The sequence below is a fragment of the Mesocricetus auratus genome, unplaced genomic scaffold (assembly GCF_017639785.1).
Source record: "Mesocricetus auratus isolate SY011 unplaced genomic scaffold, BCM_Maur_2.0 Super-Scaffold_100031, whole genome shotgun sequence".
Lineage (NCBI taxonomy): Eukaryota > Metazoa > Chordata > Mammalia > Rodentia > Cricetidae > Mesocricetus > Mesocricetus auratus.
This window is the reverse complement of record NW_024429212.1, coordinates 481,759-502,424: the sequence shown is the minus strand read 5'-3', so window position 1 is coordinate 502,424 and position 20,666 is coordinate 481,759. Positions and strand designations below refer to the sequence as shown.

At 45.2% G+C, this 20,666-nt stretch overlaps 1 protein-coding gene and 1 long non-coding RNA gene across 2 annotated transcripts; one reads left to right on the top strand and one right to left on the bottom strand.

Moving 5' to 3' along the window:
• Positions 1–1,948: 1,948 nt before the first annotated feature.
• On the bottom strand, positions 1,949–4,203 carry LOC101830847 (ubiquitin carboxyl-terminal hydrolase 17-like protein A). Its single transcript, XM_013126918.3, has 2 exons — positions 3,907–4,203; positions 1,949–3,820 (listed from the first exon to the last, which is right to left on the bottom strand). The coding sequence occupies exons 1-2, from the start codon at positions 3,920–3,922 to the stop codon at positions 2,547–2,549; spliced, it is 1,290 nt and encodes a 429-aa protein (XP_012982372.1). The 5' UTR covers positions 3,923–4,203; the 3' UTR covers positions 1,949–2,546.
• A 3,128-nt stretch (positions 4,204–7,331) lies between these two features.
• LOC110339610 lies at positions 7,332–19,533 on the top strand. The gene is made up of 3 exons (XR_005872352.1): positions 7,332–7,447; positions 17,352–17,511; positions 18,714–19,533. It is a non-coding gene; the product is annotated as an uncharacterized LOC110339610 (long non-coding RNA).
• The last annotated feature ends 1,133 nt before the right edge of the window (positions 19,534–20,666 follow it).

Sequence of the window (20,666 nt, the reverse complement as noted above, 5' to 3'; positions counted from 1 at the left end):
AATAAAAGGTGGGGCAAAAGATTGAGTAAGTGAAATATGTGGAACACATTGGGAACAGTGATAGACCTTTCCGTCCAGGGAACAATGGGGCCCAGATTGTGTCCTGGAGCCACCATTACAGAGGAGTTGGTGAAACTAGAGAATACAAAGAAGTAAGTCAAGAGACAGATATGGAGGAGTAGGCTAGAACACAGAGCCGCTGAAATACCGAGGCCACACATAGCACAGGGTTGCAAGAAACATAGACATTGGAACATGAAAAAGCAGGAGGGAGACAGGGAAGCAGCTCAGTGTATAAGAGCCCTTGCTATGCAAGCATAAGGACATCTGATCTAATCCCAGCACCCTTATAAAATAGCAGGGATAACCAAGCATGTCTGTAATCCCAGTGCTGGGGAAGGGGGACAGAGCCAGATAGACCTGGGAATGTGTAGACCAGCCATGCTGGCTTAAGAAGCAACCTTCTGAACATACACACAATCTTTGCTATCGGAAGTGAGCTGGAGTGTGGCAGGGAGCATTAGAAGCCTCCCTTAGGCTTCCAGATGCACCTGCACAAGCATTGTTACCCACCCACCCACACTCCTGTGCAAGTATCACTCGACATACCAGTATACACATGCATAAGTGCACACACACTCAGCAGGCAAAGTCTAGTCACCCACCCACACACCCTTATTCATGTATCACACCATTTACCAGTATACACATGCACACACACACTCTCTCACACACACACACCATAATATGCACACTAGTCACCCACCCACACACTCTTATTCATGTATCACACCATTTACTAGCACAAACACATATGCCATATGCACACTCAGGCAGGAGGATGAGCTCAATGCTTTACTTCCATAACTCTAATATCAGGACACTATAGTGGAGTTGGAATGAGCTTCAGGGACCTGTAAGCCACAGGTGGAATCAATGAGGAGGTTTGATGTTTCCTGGGGTGCCTGGTGGAAATTTATTTTAGTATACTGCACTAAACTTAACTGACAATTTTTAAATGGTGTTTTCACTGGTACATTCTAGGTAAAAAGTTTCTTTAATTTTTAATTAAAAATGATTACATCATTTACCCTTTCCCCTCCCTCATCCTCTGCCATCCTTACCTCAGTCACTCACAAATTGATAAGCCCTTTATATTTGATATAAAGGCTCAAATATGTAAATGTAGCTGTATCTATTTGGTGTTCCTTGTATGTTTATGGTTTAGGCAATAGAAGACCAACAAGGAAACTAATTGATAGAGAAGAATAATTTCCCTCCCTCTCTCTCTCAGCACGTTTTAGTTGCCTGCAGTATTGTACCTATGGGTAGGAACCCATGAGCTTTCCTGCTTGTACAATAGCTTGTCTATTGGTGTTCAAGCAGTCATATTGTTGGGATATTGTGGGTGGAGACCGGTTTCTATGAATAGGACACACAACTTCACAACCCACTTCCAGATCCCTGGCTCTTGGAATCCTTTCACCTCCGATTCCACCATGTGCCCTTGGCCCTATGGCAGTAGTTGTGTTGTTGGTGTAATCTGTGGGGCCAGACACCTAAGACAGGCAACACTCTTGTGACCTTATAATTGTCTGTAATGGTCTCTGATTGCTGCAAAGAGAGGCTATCTTGGTGAGGGATAAGAGTAAAGTTTATTTATATAAAAGGTTGACAAAAGAGCCAACTGCTAAAATTTCCTGAGAACAGGTAAAAAACAAAACAAAAAAAGACTCAAGGAAGTCATCCAGTGTTTTACAGCACGTATAAAGTTAAGTGTAAAACAGTTTGGGTAAGAGTCTCCATTTCTGAGCAAAAATCCAGAATTAATAGTTAATTCTGACTGGTGAGTTGGTTTGAACAGCATGAGGCCAAAATTTCCAGGAAATGCTTCATCTCCAATAATATTCAATATCAATTATCATTCATGACAAAAGGACAAACGGTGTCAAGTAGCAAATTTTATTTGGTCAAAAGAACAGCAGTTCAAGCACAATGAATAAAACTATCCCCTCAATACGTCCCACACAGTAAACCCACAAGAAAGTTTAAAGAAAAAGCTATAAAAGTGGGGTTGGCCAGCGCCTCCTTGACTGAGTGGAAACCCTGAATCCAAAGCTTGTGGATGCTCATGTCTAACCATGAGCTCCAACAGAGGGCACTGCAGACATCCCTCTCCCCAGTACAAAAGATTACTCAGGTTTAACTAGTCCTTGAACCCTGGAGAGTCTCTTTCACATCCACACTGACCTTCTGAGGGTCCCAGGAAGGACATTGGAGGACACAGGAAAGGTGGAGAGCACCATTAGGGTGAGGCATTTGTCCTGCCTGGAGTACAGGTCCAAATCTCTTTCTCCAAGGGCACCCTCAAGGTCACAGACTGTCCACATTCCCAGGGTCAGTGAATGGAATGAGAACCCCCACCTTAGTTTGTCTACTTCTTGGATCTTGGTCTCTCTCCCTTACTACAGAGCTGCCCAGTGTCCATGGTCTCCTGGTGAGAAAGACAGAAGCCTGGCAGAAGCCTGATGGGACTATTCTCCCTGTCAAGATGGTTCTTCCTCCAGTCCGTCTCCATGTGTGGACTGGAGAATCACAACTTCATTCGCTGCTAAAGATCCATGTTTTCCAAGGTTCACCAATGGCTTTGGCGCTTTCCAGTGGCCTAAGAAGTCTTGGACTGTTGTATTCTCTATGTGATCTGGGGCCTCTTCAGCTTCTGTGGGGGATCCTCTGTTGATCGTTGTGTGCCTGGATTCCCCTGCCTGGTGTTCTGCCTGTGGGAGCATCCATAAATTCTTTTTGAGCTCAGTCTGCTGGACATAGAAGAGCACGTAGGCAGGCTCACTTAGGACAGATTTCATATCACACCTGGTGACACTAGAATCATTCATCTTATACCAGTGACCATTGCCAGCTCTGACATAACAGAAGTAATGACCGCTGTGACAAGTCATACCATCATGGACCAGCACAGCATACAGGACATAAAGCAATGGGTCTCTAGGGGACTGAGATACGTATGGCTGGAAGTCAAGGAACTCAGAGTAACTCACTTCCCTGTCCTTTTTATCACCTGTGAACTCTTCGAAGCGATTCAACACCAGCAAGAGAACCTGTGGGGCATCTTTCACAATCAGGGTCTTGGAAGCCGGTGTGTTCTTCCAACAAATGTCACAATGGTAGGCATTTTCCCCACAGAGCTTTTCCTCCTTTACTAAATTTTCCAAGGCTTGGTTCACACTCTGAGCAGTTTGGATATCCAGAGTGATGTCAAGGAAGGGCTCTAAGGTGTCTGTGGTCGCCTGGCAACAGAGACACTTGATCTTAGATTCCCAGGAGCCTCCAAATATCTCATGGATTATGGAGCTCTGCTTAGATGTGCATCCCATGAGCTTGCTCCCTGGCAGACAGGATGTGTGCATGGCATTCAAGGTGAACATCAGAAACTCGTGGGCGTCTTCCTCCCTGTGCTTGTGGAAGGCAGCAGTCAGCATCTCTGAGGGCTGGATGACATCCCCAGAGTAGAGGAAACTTTGGGTCACATGAGCTTCCATAGCACACATCATGCAGGCTCCTCGGTGACAACAGTTCTGAGAGTGCTCCCGGGACAACATGTAGCTGGCAAGAGGTGGTGTGTGTGTCAGACACTGCAGGGCTGCATTCAGGTAGCAGCTATTACCGGTGTTCTCGAGACCAGCTCCCACACCATGGGGCCTCTTCCAACTAAGCCTGTGCTCCTCCCTAACAGCCAGCTCTGGCACCACCTGAGCTTCCTCCTGGGGCAGGTCTGGTTGATCAGGAGATGACAGGGCAGGATCTGTGGCAGAGCAAGAAGACAAGCATACTTCAGGGCCAACAGCCGTGGTTGAGGACATGTAAGAAGTGACTTACTGTGAGACTCACCTACTGAGACGTCCATGTTCCTAGGGCCTCTTGTAGATATGGTTATGGAGCCCTGACTGTGGCCTGAAGGTTTCTTTCCCTTCTGTAAATGCCTATGTCTTCTCTTCGTCAGGTTGGGTGTCTCAGCTGCTCACCATTACATGCTGATATCCCAAAGGAAGAGGCTCTAAGGCCAGTGAAGGAATGGACTTGCTAGCAGGGCAAGAGCAAGCAGGTGAAGCTTGAAAGCTCTGTTCCTCGATGTCTGTAAATAGGCTTCCAACAGATGGTGTGGCCCAGATTAAAGGTGTGTCTTCCCCCTTAAGATTGCAATCAAAGCCTGGAGTTGGCCCCTCATGCCTTTAATTCCTGCACTCAGGAGGCAGAGGCAGGTGGATCTCTGTGAGTTTGAGGCCAGCCTGGTTTACAAAGTGAGTTCCAGGATAGCCAAGGCTGATACACAAAGGAACCCTGTCTCAAAAAAAGCAAAGCAATAAATAAATATATAAATATGACCACACACACCAATCAAAGGTGTGTGTCTTCCAGGATCAAGATGAAAGTTAAAGCCCTGTGTCTTCCCACCTCAAATTCTGGTATTTCTTGTGATACAAATCCACACCACAGCTAATTAAGAATGGACCCACAACCCTGCACTGTAAGAACACCACTTCTGTCATAGGCAGGGCATCAACAGGACAGTGTGGCCACAATCCTACTTTTGAACCAGCTTTCAGCATGGCAGAGCTACGTGCCCCGAGGCAACACTCCTTTCAGGAGCTCACTTGTTTATTCCCTAGATTATTGTCTACCTTAATGTCTATCGTTGGTTGTAGGCAACTAAATCCGGAACTAGCTAAAATTCAAACATGGCGGCACACCTGTAAGAGATTTTTCCTTAATTTGAAGTAAGAAGAAGCCACCTATAACCAGGGTCTTTGAGGTAGGAGGACTAGCCCCGAATCCACATCCTTCCAGCTGACAAAAGTTAAAGTCTAAATTCATAGCACTAACCTGATATTTGACACACAGGGAGACAGCATTTTATTCTTGGGAGCATTGTCCAGAAGTAAAGCCGTGCTTCATGGGCACAGGCAAGGCTGCTGGCCTGTGTTGCTGGATCTATACACACAACAGGTTCTAAGCAGGCGTCTCAAATGCTTCCTGGCTTCAGCAGCCCTCTATCCTGATCACTCCTGAATAACCCCACTGTAGAGAAAGAGTTCCCTGTCTTACACAGTGTGAGAAAACCCCAGATCCCCACACCAGACAGGTTAGACCAAGCAATCAAGTATCTTCACAGCACAGGGCAGAAGATCACAGCCAACTCAGTAGACTACGGGGAACCTGCAAGGCTATGAGGTTCATGCTTTGTAGCAACAATAGTGTATACTGGATTTGTTTGAATTATGTACAGACTCACAGGGACATCAAACCCAGAGATTTACTGACCAGGTGAGGTGTAGCCAGTAGATTAGTATGGGTGCTAGTCATTTGGGGGACACTTCACACTGGAAGAGAGGCATTTCTAGTGAGTGCAGGGGAGTGAGGCTTTTGGGACTTGGTGAGGCAAGAATATATCAGAGAGCTGGGAGTTGTTTAGGCAGGCATAGGGCAATCCTGCTGTGTTTGTTTGTTTGTTTGTTTTTGCCTTATTCCCTGGGTTTGGGATTTAAATTTTCTTAATCGAAAAGAAGGTAAAATCAACGACAAGATACACAATGTCTGTGAAGTAGAACAGAAAATGCTAATGTCTCCCCCATGACTGTAAGGCCAGGATAATCATTGACCTTTCCTTGGGCTGCAGATGAAAGTGTCTGTTTGATTAGATTAATCCAAGTCAACATTTTCTTTTGACCCTTCTTCCTCACTGCAGTATTTCACAGAGATACCCTCCCCCAGTCAGCTAAGCAGCTGAATCTTGACCTGTAGTGGACCTCAGTATGCAGGACCCTGAGGGTGGGCATATGGGCTGTGACTAAGTAGCCCCTGGCCTCAGGAGCTCCTGGCCATCTCAGGTGAGGAGATTTCAGGCAGGGGAACGTATCTTGGAGCCTCAGTGAAGGGTTTAAGGTGCCAACCCATAGCTTAAAGTGGCCTCTGGGATCTGCCTACAAGCCAGTATACTGGTGCAGAGGGGCTTTTATGCCATCCAACTAGTGAGAAATCCATATCTCCTGCACGCCATCTCTGTCAACACTTGGCACTTTCCTTTGTGTGGTTTCTTGTTTTGTTTTGTTTTACTCCCTAAGAAAGACTGAAAATTGACCAGGTGATGGGGGCCTATGATTTTAATTCCAGCTTCAGGTAGGCAGGGCAGATAGGTCTCTGTGAGTTAGAGGCCAACCTGATCTACAGAGCTGGTTCCAAGACAGCCAGAACTACACATAAACCCTGTCTCAAAAATGAAAATAATAATAAACAAAGAGGGAGAAGGAGGTCTAGTAATAATGTAAATTTCACAAAATAGTTAAAATTATAATCATGAGTATTTAATCAAAAAATTCTAAAATGGTTAGTGTGAAAGACCTCGGCATCAAAGCGCTGGGCACTGAACCGAACCCTCTGCCCAAGAACCGGGGCCAGACCACTGGCTGCAAATGCAAGAGGTTATTTATTGAGTACACAGGCACCTGCTGATGCTACTGCAATTCGGGTGCAGAGCATACCGGGCTTGCAGGGAGTACAATATTTATAGAGTTTTAATGGTTACATAAGTAACAGGCATTTCATTGGCTCATCTTGGGGGCAGGGGTAGTTCCCACGGACTAAGTTTCCTGGTATTACTTTATGAAAGACTCCGGCACGCTTCAGCAATTATTATCCGGTCCCATGACTACTATGGTGATCATAGACACAACTGGGGGCAAGGGTAGTTGCCAAGGACTAGGTGTCCTGGTATTGCCACATAAAAGACCCTGGCACGCTTCAGCAATTATTATCCCGGTCCCATGACTGCTCTGGTGACCACAGATCCCGTTTGACATCCTGCCAGCTGGTTTCTTTCATTAGGCAACGGCCTGGCCTTGCTTTTCTTTTTCTAGGGGGTCCTGGGTAGGGGTCTTTCAAGTGTTTATCACATAGTGGGGCTAAATCCTAGGCTAGGGTTCTCTGGAATTTACTTTGTGATGTAAACTGTCCTGATTTCCTTCACTAATCCTCCTGCCTCCTACTCCAAAATGAAAATATGAAAACACTAAGAAAATGCTACTTTTGTGTTTGTTTCTGAAGTAAGATCTCTTGTGGCCCATACTGACTGTACCAGCTTGTTTGGTGTATCAGCTTGATGAAAGTTAGAGTCATCAAAGGGGAAGGAGTCTCGGCTGAGGAAATGGGTCCCTGAGTCCAGCTGTAAGGCATTTTCTCAATTAGTGATCTGTGAGGGGAGGGGCCAAAGCATGGCGGTCCTGGACTTCAATAAGAAAGCAGGCTGAAAAAGCCAGGGAAACAAGCCAGTAACAGCACCTCTTCATGGCCTCTGCATCAGCTCCTGTCTCCATTTCCCTGCCCAGTTTGTGTTCCTTTCCTGGCTTCCTTCAATGGTGAACGCTAATATAGAAGCGTAAGTTGAATAAACCTCTTCCAACTTTCATTTTTGGTCATGGTGTTTCGGCTCAGCCTTCGAAACCCTAAGTAAGACAAGTTGGTACTGGTATACTGGGCTATTGCTCTGATAGGCCTGACCCTGTCTTGGGGAGGATTGTGGAAGGACTTTGGAACTTTGGGCTAAAAGAGTCATTACTGTTAAGAGCTCAGTGGCATGTTCTTTATGAGCTTGGGAAGTAAGAATATTGAGAGCGGTGTAGACGATGGAGGACTGGCTGGTGAGGTTTCAGAAGACATCTTAAAGTCTCTATCAGAGTCATTTGCTATTTTGAATTAAGATTCTGTGATTCTGGTTCAGTGGGGCCCAAGAATTGATTGTGATTAACAAGACACCAGAACTACTAAATTGAAACTTGGCTTTGCTGGTGTACTTGATGCTGCTCAGAGCTAAGAAGTTAGTGGTGATTAAGAAGAGACCAGAGGGCTGGGTAGTGGTGGCACACTCCTTTAATGTCAGTACTTGGGAGGCAGATACAGGTGGATCTCTGTGAGTTGGAGATCAGCCTGGTCTACAAGAGCTAGTTCCAGGATAGGCTCCAAAGCCACACAGGGAAACCTTGTCTCGAAAAATCAGAAAGAGACGAGAGTCACTCAAGTGAAATCTTCTGGTTGTGTTTCTCCAGAGCATAGAAAAGCTGTGTTCCAGAGGCAGCCGAGGTTGTACCACATGCTGGCAGCCAGACTTTTACTATGAGTAAGAGTCACCTAGGTAGTACTGAGTTTTGAAGGCATTCAGGGGTCATGGAGAGCAGCTGAGGGTTGGCACTGTGAGAAGGCAGGAGAGGCCATTGGTGAAGGTGCAACCTCACTGGTAGTTGAAGGCCTGGGACTGAAGTGGTCACACAAAGACACTGAGGCTTGGCACCATGAAGAGAGCCTATGAGAGGCTATTGGTAAAAGGTCTGACCAGTTGCAACATTTTGGAGATGCCAGTAGAACATGGAATGACCACCACCAACAGCAGCAGAGGAGTGGAGTGGAGCCATCTTGAGCCTAGAATACAAGCTGTGTTTGCTGCAGAGGGCAGAACCTGAGAAATGAGCCACCTCTTTGAAGGAGTCTAGAAGATCGTGAGTAGATCCCAGACATTGGACATTTGGAATTTATTCTGCTTTGATTTGATTGTGACAGTGCCGGATTTTTCCCTCCTGAAATAAAGTGTTTTTTACTGGCACCCACATTTGAGAGACTTTAGATTTTAAAAGAAATTGGCTATTTTAATTGGACTGAAATTTGAATGTGTTTGAATTTGTAAGATTGTGGAACACTTTGTTTTTATTGTGACACCTGGGGGGATGAATAAGACTATCTTGTGGCTTAATAATGTGTTTGTGTGTCAAGTTGACAAGACGTCTGTTATAGTGGCCGGTTTCATGTGTCAATTTGACACAAGCTAGAGTCAGAAGATGATGAAGCGCTAAGGTAACGAATTAATGAAGTCCAGCTGTAGGACATTCTCAATTACTGATCAATTAGCCCACGGTGAGTGGTATGAGACTTGGGCTGATGACCCTGGAATCTATAAGAAAGCAGGTTGAGCAATCCAGGGAAATGATGTCAGTAACCCATAACCCTCCATGGCCTCTGCATCAGATCCTGCCTTCAGGATCCTGCTGTTTGAGTTCCTGCCCTGACTTCTTCAGTGGTGAACAGCAATACAGAAGTGCAAGCTGAAAAACCCCTTTCCTCCTGAACGTGCTATTTGGTGATGACATTTTATCGAAGCAACAGAAACCCTAAGACACATGAGCTTGTTCTCTGCCTGAGCTGGTGTGTGTGGGGAGAGCAAGATAGAGATGGCTGCCCAGATGGAGGTAGCATGAATGGTGTAGGGAGATGGAGGTAAAGGTAGGGGAAGGGGAAAGGAACAGAGCAAGAAGGGCAAAGTGGATACAGACTCAGGGGAGGGAGAGGAGGTAGGAAGAGGAGAATAGAAGGGAGACATGGGAGGGGGAGAGAAGGGAATGAGAAGAGGTGGGAGAGGAAGGAGCAGCCTTCTACTTTTATAATGGGTGACAGTTTCTCCCTACTCAAGAAAAACCTGACAAGGACTCCCATCTGAGAGCTAACTTTCTCCACCTGGTCTAGCCAGCAGACATCCTGAGCTGTGGTATTTGGACCAGGAGGCTGCTTTCATGAAGGAGGCTGGCTCAAACAGGACTTAGCAGTGTCTTCCCAAGCTGTTCCAGTTAAGATCAAGTAATACATAATGTCATCTAATCCAATTAGCAGGTTCAGAGGAAAACTGGATATTGTGGTGTGAAATTCCATGACATGACAAGAATGCTAATGGCCATCACACATTGAATCCCTTTTGTGTTTCCACCACCACAGAATAGTGAAATGGGCCTTAGAGACTTGAAGCTGGTGCATTCTTGGAGTATTTCCCTTTAAGAATGATTAATGCCATCAAACTCTGTTCAGCAAAATGCTTAAGTGAAATACTACACCTATCACATCATAATCTCAGTGAACCCACAAACATTGCAAAGCATTCATGTGTTTATAACCAGCCACCTTAAACATCTGATAAGGACTCCAACCTCAGAATAAACTGTCTCCCTCTGCTCTGTTCTATCCAGCAGATTCTCTGAGATGTGGAATCTGGACATACACATGCCAGGCAGGAGTTGGTTTCCAGGATGCTGGCTCAATGGAATTGAAAAGTTGCTTCACAGGTAGCTTACAAGGTCCATGATATCATCTAACCCAATTAGCAGATTGAGGAAAAGACTGGATGTTGAAGACATGAGGATAAGTGCCTCCAGAATTGAGGGGGGAAGGCACACCTCTAATCTGGGTCACATCTCTACATGTCTCCATTACTAGTTAAGTGAAGCTACAGGGTCCCAACAGATTTTTTCCAAGGGAAAATTCAATTACAATACCAGCAGCAGTTATATATCAGTACTTGGACCATCTGTAGGGAAATACTTTCAGTGAATTTAGAAAAGAATAGATAGCCAGCACAGAAAATGCTTTGGGTGCTGTTTCAGACAGATATTTACTTAAGAGGCCACAGAAGAAAGGTCAGAACCTTTCCTGCCACCACACTCTGTGTGTGGATAGAAGGTAGAAGCCTGCAGGACTTGCCCATACACACCAAAACATTAACTTTGCCCTGCCATTCCATCTAATGCTTGCTATCTAATCCAATTATTTTTGGCTATTGAGATATTCATCAATTCCAGTGACCTTCAAATTGTCTGTTTCCTCAGAATGTATCAATAGTGAGAGGAGCTAGCATTTGACCAACTCACCCACCAAGCACATTAATAAAGGAGCTATACTCTAAATTTTCTAATCACTGATAGTAACGTTTCTATAGTGCTATCAGTCAGGGACACATAATGAGAGTCTATAGGGCAGGCGTAGACATGGGAGTGGAGGGGTAGACACAGGGAGAGACGGAGACAGAGATGGAGAATGAAATAAAGAGACTATTTCTTTTGAAATGATGGTGGTTGATTTCCTGGGGTAAATGTGAGAATATAGCAAATAACTAGAGTTATCCCATTGGAAAATACATATTTAAGATATGTGAGGTACTGAAATAATGAGAAAAGAATGAAATTCTTAGTAAACTAGGAGGACATGAATTGGAAAATATGGGGCAACAGCATGGAGTTTGGAAGCGTTGAGGGAAGGCGGTAAAACATGAAGACTAAACACTTCAGTTTAAAATAAGTGAATGATGAGGTGACCAGTGTTCATGGAGTAGAGTCTCAAGTCCTAGGTCAGGGTTGTCTGGTATTTGCTTGCTAGTATAGACTGGCATGCACAATTCCCCCATCACTCCTCCTGCCTAGAAAGAAATAACATGAATGTCTAGATAGCACCAAGCAAAAGCTACTTTTGTGTCAGTTTCTGGGATGAGTTCTCTTGTGGCCAAAACTGACCTTGAGCTTGGATTCTGCCTGGGCTGGTTGGAGCTGCTGAGCACTGTAGTGCCTTTCCCTCCAAGGTGCTGAAGACAGTGGTCTGAGAAGACAGCCTGGCCTTAACTGTGGGGTGTATGGTAGTTCTCATTTGGCAAAATTTTTATTATAATTCTTAAATTTTTCCATTTTACATATCAGTTTCCCCTCCCACCTCTCTCCCCCTTCCTTCTCCCACCTCCCTTCTATGCTACCTTATCCATTCGTCTGTTCAAAAAGAGGCAAGCCTCCCATAGGAATCCAAAAAGCAGGTCCTATCATGTTGAGGCAGGACCAAGGCCCCCGCTCAACATCAAAGCTGACCAAGGCTTCCCTGCTTAAGGAATATGTTCCAAAACTCAATCTCTTGTATCGGGGACAGGTACTGATCCCACTGCTAGGGACTCTACAGACCAAGCTACACAACTGTCATCCCCATGCAGAGGGCCTAGGTCAGTCCCATGCACCTCCTTAGCTGCTAGTATATAGAATTCTTGAGCTCCCATTAGCTCAGGTCAAAGGTCTCTGTGATTTCATTATTGTGATCTTAAACTCTCTTGCTTGTACAATCCCTCCTTTCTTGTCAACTGAACTCCATAGCTAAGCCCAGTGCTTGCCTGTAGATCTCTGCATCTGCTTCCATCAGTTACTGGATGAAGGCTCTCTGTTGACAATTAGGATAGTCATCAATATGATTCCAGGGGAAGGCCAGTTCCTGTACCCTCTACACTATTAAGAGTCTTTGATGGAGTCATCCTTACAGATTCCTGGGAATTTCCCTTGCGCCAGGTTTATAACCCCAAAATCCTCCCCACTGTTAAGATATTTCTTTCTTTTGCTCTCTCCCTCCATCCCACCCCGAAGTTGACCAATCCAATCCCTCATGTTCCCCTACTTCCATCCCCTCCCCTATCCAAACTCCAGTCCCACTCCCAGTATACCCAGGAGATCTCATCTATTTCCCCTTCCCTGGGAAACCCACGCATCACTTTTAGTATCCTCGTTGTTACCTAGCTTCTCTGGGTCTGTGGATTGTAACCTAGTTATCCTTTGCTTTATATCCAATATCCACTCATGAGTAATACTGTGTTTGTCTTTCTGGGTCTGGCTTATCTCACTCGGATGGAACTAGGAAAAATATCCCATTTGCCTGCAATTTCATAATGTCATTTTTTTTTTACCACAGAGTAATACTCTATTGTGTAAATGTCCCACATCTTTATCCATTATGTTTCCAGGTTCTGGCTATTACAATTAATGCTGCTATGAATATGGTTGAGCAAGTGTCCTTATGTTATGGTTGTGCATCCTTTGGCTATATGGCCAAAAGTGATATCACTGGGTCTTGAGATAAATGGATTCTCACTTTTCTGAGAAACATCCATATTGATTTCCAAAGTGGATGTTCAAGTTTGCACTCCACCAGCAGTGAAGGAGTGCTCCCCTTACTCCAATTCTCTCCAACATAGGCTGTCATTAGCATTTTTTGATCTTGGAAACTAATAGGCATAAGATGGTATCTCAGCCATTTTGATAGCTAAAGATGTTGATCAGTTATGTGACTCTCAGCCTTTCGAGTTCTTCTGTTGAGACTTCTGTTTAGATCTTCACAACATTATTAATTGGATTATTTGGTACCTTGATGCCTAACTTCTTATTTTGGAGATCAGCCCTCTGTCAGACGTAGGGTTTTCACATTCTATAGGCTGCTGTTTTGTCCTATTGACAGTGTCCTTTGCCTTACAAAAGCTTTTCAGTTTCAGGAGGTCCCATTTATTGTCAGTCTCAGTGTCTGTGCTACTGGTGTTATATTCAGGAAGTTGTCTCCTGTGCCAGTGCGTTCAAAGCAACTTCACACTTTCTCTTCTATCAGGTTCAGAGTAACCAGATTTATGTTAAAGTCTTTGATCCATTTGGACTTGAGTTTTGTGCAAGGTGATAACTTAATGTTTTCATTGGGCATTCTGATGGGCAAAGGAAATTACCATTTCAAACTCAGGAAAACTTAAGTGTTTTTGTGTTGTATCCTGTCAGGGGACACATTCCTATATTTTAAAAAAGGAAGAAAAATGTATTGGTCTTTAAATTTGGTACATGGTACATATTAAGAAAATTGTCTCAGATTTTCCAATTTAGTAAGTTGTAAAGAACAGGTTTTGGAGAATGTTGTGATTTTCAGGATTTTTGCAGTGTAAGTTGTTAATCCCTCTTTATCTCCAATTTCATTAATTTTGGATATTCTCTCACACTTGGCATATTTTGAAGTAGGACCAGTTCATCCATCAAGCTTATTTCTAGCCAGCAAGTTGGGAGCACATGGGAGTCCACCAATGGGGATAATGGGCATACAGGCTCGGATAGGTGACTCAAGGAAACTAAAACCATAACAATTAAGATCCCTAGAAAGTGGAGAGGAGTGGAGCAAGAAGCAAAAGAGAACTATTGGATGAGTAAATAGTTGATCTAGAGATAAAAGCAACTGAGAGCCAAGGAGGAACAGAGCATGTGCAGCAGCACCCCCCAAGAGGGGGGAGGACTGACATCATGATACAAAGAGGGAATTCCTAATTACCTGAGCTGATGTTGGTTGGAAGCACAAACCTATGCAAAGATAGCCCTCACCCAGCCAAGGAACTCAAGACCAACAAATCTTTGAAGCCTACTAGTCAGCAAGGAGATCCCAGCTGTTGAACTTCCAGTCAGTGTGAGAGGCTGTCAGAAGAATATAAGTTGGAAGAAAGGAGAGGCACCCAGGCCCTAGACTGGGTGTTGACATGAAGAGCTGTAAGGCAAACAGAGCAGGATAGAGAATCTCTGACAGGGTTTGTAATGTGCTGATATAAATATTGGGTCCCATACCAAGTTTAAGATGAGGTTCAGGGGCAGGAAACTGACTGACCATGAAGGAAACCTTGTATGGAAGCTCAAGAAGCAGCCAGTGGAGTCCTAGAACTGAGGCAACGATCATGGCTTTGCTTAACACTAGACTGACATGACATTGTGGTGGGGGTGTGCAGAGTGTCTGTATGGCATCACTGAGTTAGGCAGATGCCACTTGGGTGTGTGGATTGCTATTAAAACATAGTGCAAAAAACCCACACAGGCATAATTTGGAGGACAATTTTAATGCCAAAAGTAGAAAGCAACATATGGTATGGCATCTAGAAGGTAGCTATGAATATGGGGCTTAATGAAAGAATCACTTAAAGGTCAATGACAAAAGGGAGATGATAGGTGACCTTCCTTCAGATTACTTCTCAGCAGCACACTCCAGTGTCCAGAGTCCAGGCAGATGTGAGGCTACTTGCATGGAGATGTGAGTCCAGCCTGGAGAGGAGTTTTCAGTGTTTCATCTCTTTGGATGTGAACCTGACAGTTTTCAGTCACCTACCCAGTGCATTCTTCAGAGGAACCCAGTAATCCAGATTCTTTTCACTTTCCAAAAGTCCATCTTGTTGGGATCATGAAGGATCTAGGCAGTCTCAGCAGGGAGGTGGTATCTTCTTTGCAGGTGAAGGCTCACTCCCCATCCCTGTCCTCTGAGGAGGAGGAGACCAGAAGGTCCTCATAGAGGACATTCCATAGGACCTGGGAGCTGGCTCCCTCCCCTTATCTTGAGAGGCTGGGCTCATACAAGTAGGTGTTTGCTTCTCAGTGGGATGTCCTAGGGCTCCTTCTATGAACTTGGAAGTCCAGCAATCACCTTGGTCCTGGTGAAGATCATCCTCAGGGGTTGCCCTGCAACGTGGGAAGCTGATGGTTCCTAGGACTCAGTACAAGGTCTGTCTGAGACCAGGGCAGCTGTGCTCTTGGGCCTTGGTTGGTCAGTTCTGGGCCCCTAGTCTTTGCACTCCACGCTGAATGCTTGACTAAGTCCATTTCTTTTGGGCACAGTCCTGGGCTGATGTGCTGAGGTACACTGAAGTTTCTGATGGAGTGAATCCTGTGCAACTGCCTTTCTGCCATCCTGCCTGAACAGTGGCTTGGGATCATCAATGACAGATGGTTTGACCTTGTTCCTCTCTGGAGGGCAACATGCAGGAACCTGCAAAGCTTTTGGCGGGAGTGTTTCCAGGGCAAGTCTGTCTCCTGAGAGACTTTTTGGCAGGTGGCACTGTGGTCTCCATTCCGTCTGGTAGCGCCCTTTTTGTTTCCTACAATGAACCTCAGCATCTTTGGGTGCTGTGGAGAAGACAAACACAGGCAGAGTTCAGGACCACACTGACCTTCACTGGAAGGGTAGTGAAGGCTTTCAAAAAAAAACATGGTGTTCATAGGATCAACACTCCAGAATTGAGTCTGTCTCTGGTCACATGGAAGTCAAATCTGCCAGACTGTCATGGCCCACACCAGCTATCCGAAACCTGTAGCATAGGCAAGTTCGGCATGGAGAAGTGAAGAGTTACAGCCTCCCTGCAAAGTTTAAGTCAAGGTTATTCCATGTGTTTTCTGGCAAGACCTATAGAAAACAAAAATGTCTGGAGAGACAGGGTGTGAGCCTCCTGTGGCCACCTGGAAACAGTTAGCTTCAGATTATTAGGTATTTCACTCCCTGTGGAGAATTGTAATCATCTCACATGGGATGAGAAGCCAGTAAAAGGCATTTTTAGATGCCCTGCCTTGAATGTGATTCTCACAATTCTTTTTGGGGTCACTGTGTAGCCAACAGACTGGCATGGAAGAAACTGGGATGTGTAGGTGCCACTTAGAGTTCTCTGATAAGTGTCTGGATTTCAGAAGCATCAGAAAACATCATTTGCCAGCATGACAAGAAGAAAATCTGGACAGACAGGAAGGTAGGAAGAAAGTCTCCAACGCAGACCATGTTTGTAACAGGCTTCAGAAGGAGTACCTGGAATCTGATATCCAAGGTCATTCTCAAGGACAATTGAGGTAGTACCTGCCCAACCTCCAGGACAGCTGGTCTACCCTGAGAACCATACAGCAGTGGCTCACTCATCAACATCCATCTGAATTCTGAAACAGACCAAGTAAACCCCTGGTCCAACAGATGTTTATGAAAGCCAACAGGAACAGGGGACATCAGGTGAGCAAAGAGGCAACATGGAAACAAAAAGACATTGATTTAGGACATGGGGAAACAGTCTTTTAGGGACAGGGTCATTGCTCTTACTCATAGCCAAGTTGATGTGTTGGGCCCTCTGGGGAAATGCTAAAAGTTAGCCTTCCTCTGCTGCTTATTACATCCCTGGGACAGGCAGCTGTGCAGGAACATGTCAGCATTTGTCTGCAAAGGGGAGCAACTTTGTAGATCTCAGGCCCTAGCCTGCTTGGTTTTGTGTGTGTGTGTGTGTGTGTGTGTGTGTGTGTGTGTGTGTGTGTGTGTGTGTGTGTTTGCAGGGGGTAGGGAGACTTTGAGTCACTGTTCTATTTCCTTTGTGGTTATAGGTCTATTTATATTTTATATCTGGCCTAGATTTAATTTTGGCATTTTTTAACCTATCAAGAAAACTGTATTTTTCCAATTTTGTGGAGTACAGGTTTTTGATGTAGGACCTAATGATTCTCTGGACTGCCTCAGTGTATGTTGTTACGTTCCCCTTTTCATTTGTTGTTTTGGTAATTTGGATTTCTCTCTACCAAAAACAAGTAAGGTGAGAGGTTTACTTGGGCTCAATCCATATTTCTGTGACAATAGTTTGAGAGTCTCTCTCTCTCTCTCTCTCTCTCTCTCTCTCTCTCTCTCTCTCTCTCGTATCAAGCTCACATAGATCTTCCTGCTACTGCTTCCCAAGTGCTACAATTAAAGGCCAGTGCAACTACCACCTGGAAACAGCTTTCTTAATTTGAAACATTCCTAGAATGTTTCAACTTCAAGTCCCCAAGTTTCCATTTGGTTTGAATATGCTTGGGAATTCAGAGAAAGTGGATCATTTTGTAATGGCCATTAGCATCATTGATTAAAACTCTTCGATTTCTTAGAAAATCTTAGCCAATATACTCCAGGTGATGGACCCACACTCAGTGAGTTGAGATGCTTGCAGATTTGGGGCCATGGAGCCCTTCCACCCCAGAGAGCCCAGAGTAAGCCAAGAGGGTCCATGGCACAGAAGGTTCCCCCACTGGAAGAAGAGAACCTTGGGTAAGTGGAGACCTGTATGTACCTAGACCTCTAGGGTATGCAAGACATATACTGGGATTCATGACTGAATTTTTGTGCTGTGGGATGTACACCACAGAAGACATGGGTGTAGGCCAATAGAAAGTCTTTATTAACAGGCTGCCAGAGTATATGCTGGGTGATCCCTTCCCCTCTGGATCACTGAACCTTTCTCAGGATGAGGTTTTAAGCAGAAACATTTTGGGTTGACATAGTTCATTTAACAATAGTAGGACCTAAGTAGAAAACAAAAGTCATGGGTAGTACATTCAGAGGCTATCCCAGATTATGGACTTGAATGCGTTAGGTCTTTGCTTACATATTGGTAAATAGTGTCAATGGAATGAGTTTTCTGGACAGAATGGTGCTACCATCCTGCAGTCAGTTGTGCCCATAGCTGGCCAGTGTTCTCCCACCCTGTTAAAGTTGTTTCATTGAATGATGATCCTCACCTGTTCAAAGAGGCAGGCATGAGAACTACACCTCCTGCCTATAGACGTAAAGGAAGACCAGGAAGTTAGGTACAAATCCTCTTTAGCAGGACTAGTTCTTTGGTTGAGAGGGATCACTATCATCTTCCTGGCACCGCTCAAAAGACACTTGCCTCTTCCAGGTTCAAAGAAACAGCCCTTTGATTAAACCCTTTGTGTAGTATGCGTGAGTCAGGTACATGTGTCTGTGTGTGTGCTCATTCTAGAGAGAACATTGAAGAACATTTGGACCTTGACCTGGATTAAGTCTACACAGGTCAGGGATCCCTTTGTGCCTCTGATACATCCTTTGGCACTCACAGGTGAAATGCAGAGGCTGTGGAGCCTTTGGCCACACCTCGAGGAGGAGGTGGCCAATCAAGTGTGTCTATAGGTTCCTAGTGCCACAACCACTGGAATCCAGGAAAGAGAAGAACAAGGATCCTCACAGGACTCAGGTTTCTGGACACTGGAGACCATAAGCCAGGCTGTGAAAGACACACAGAGCAAACTCGCCCCCACAGAAATGAGTGATTGGTAAACACAAGAGTATGGGGCTGAAAAGAGAAGGTACCAGATGTGGCAAAGCTCATCAGCATACCATATCTCCTCAAGCAGTCTCAAAACACCGCAAAATGGGCCAGAGATCTAGGAAGTAGTTTCCTCTTTGGAGACCAAAGCTGACCTGTCTCTTCTCCATTGTCTGTCCCACAGGTGTGATGAACATAAAAGGAAGACTCTCTTTCAGAAATTTACCATTGAAGGTTCAAGGAAGGAAAAAAACATCAGCTAGGCTATAAGTAAAAAGTTTTTGATCCTGACCATTGAAGTACCTGAGACTTGCAACATTGTCACTTTTTCTACCATGTTACCTCTTTGCTCATGTCATGTCCCCTGTGTCGGGCAGCTTTCATAAATATCTCAAATATCTCAGTTGCAGCAAGGGTTCATTTGGTCCCTCTAAGATTAGATTGACTTGGGTTTGAGTAAGCCTCTTCTGTGGGGTTACCAGCATGGTAGACTAGTTGACCTAGAGGATGGAGATGCTTTCTGTCACTACCCTTGAGCATGAACTTAGATCAAGGACTCCAGGACCTCCATCTCACGGATGTCAAACAAAAAAAACATGGTTTACCCTCCTGTCCTCAGATTTTGCTCTTGCCATCAAGGCACTGGGCTTTTGTTTTGTTTTTTCTTGGTTATTATGGTTTTGCATTTTTTTCTATTACATCTATAATCCAGACAATTATCAGAGAACTCTCTGTGGCATCTACATATCCCAATCTCTTCCATTCCAATCTGTTGCCTACAGAGTAGGCCGCAAAACCATTATGAGATTCAGATTCAAGGACAGGGCATCTATAAATGCATTTTCCTGGCTTCAAATCCCATGTGAGATGATTACAATTCTCCATAGAGAGTGAGATACTTTATAATCTGAATTTGTTTCCACATGGCCACAGGAGGCTCACACCGTTCTTCCTGTCTGTCTTCCCAAACATCTCTATTTTGTTTTCTATGTCTTGACAAAAACACAAAGACACATGCCACATACATTGACTCATCAGTGTGAGCCCAGCTTTACTTTTTGTGGAAGCTTTAACTCATCACTTGTCCATGCCCAACCTGCCCATCTGTGGGTTTTGCAGAGCTGATGTGGGCCATGACTGCCTGGCAGATTTGACTTCCATGGGCCCTGAAACAGACTCATCTCTGGAGTGTAGATCCTATGAGCTCTGTGTGCTCTTTGCAAAGCCTTCCCTACCCTTCCAGGCTCACAGTGTGGTCCTGAATTCTGCCTGTGTTTGTCTTCTCCACAGCACCCAAAGAGGCTGGGGTTCATTGCTGGAATAAGAAAAAGGGTGCTACCAGACGGAATGGAGACCACAGTGCCACCTGCCAAAAAGTCTCTTGGGAGACAGACATGCCCTGGAAACCATCCAATCAAAATCTTTGTAGGCTCCCGCATCTTACCCTCCAGGCAGGAGGGAAAGTCAAACCATGGCTGTCACTGGTGTCCCCAAGCCAGTGTTCATGCAGGATGGCAGAAAGGCAGATGCACAGGATGCACTGAATCAGAAGCCTCCAGGTACATCAGCACATCACCCCAGGGCTGTGCCCAAAAGAAATGCACATGGTCAAGTATTCAGCGTGTAGTGCAAAGACCAAGGGCATAGAACTGACCAACCAAGGCTCCACAGCCAAACTGCCCTGGTTTCAGTTAGCCCTTTAACTGAGTCCCAGGAGCCATCAGCTTCCCATGTTACAGGGTAAACCCTGAGGATGATCTTCACCAGCACCCAAAGGGATTGTTGGACTTCCAGGTTCATGGAAGGAGCCCCAGGACTTCCCCTTGAGAAGCAAAAAGCTCCTCCTTACAGGACTGCTTCTCAAGAGAAAGGGGAGGGGCTCACTCCCAGGTCCCATGGCGTGTCCTCAATGGGGACCTTCTGGTCTCCTCCTCCTCAGAGGACAGTGATGAGGAAGTGAGGCTTCACCTGGAGAGAAGATGCCGCCTCCCTGCTGAGACTTCCCAGATCCTTCAGGGTTCCAACAGGATGGACTTTTGCAGAGTGAAAAGAATCCCAGTGGATTACTGCGTTACTCTGCAGAATGCACTGGGTAGGTGACTGAAATCTGTCAGGTTCACCTGCAAAAAAGACTGAA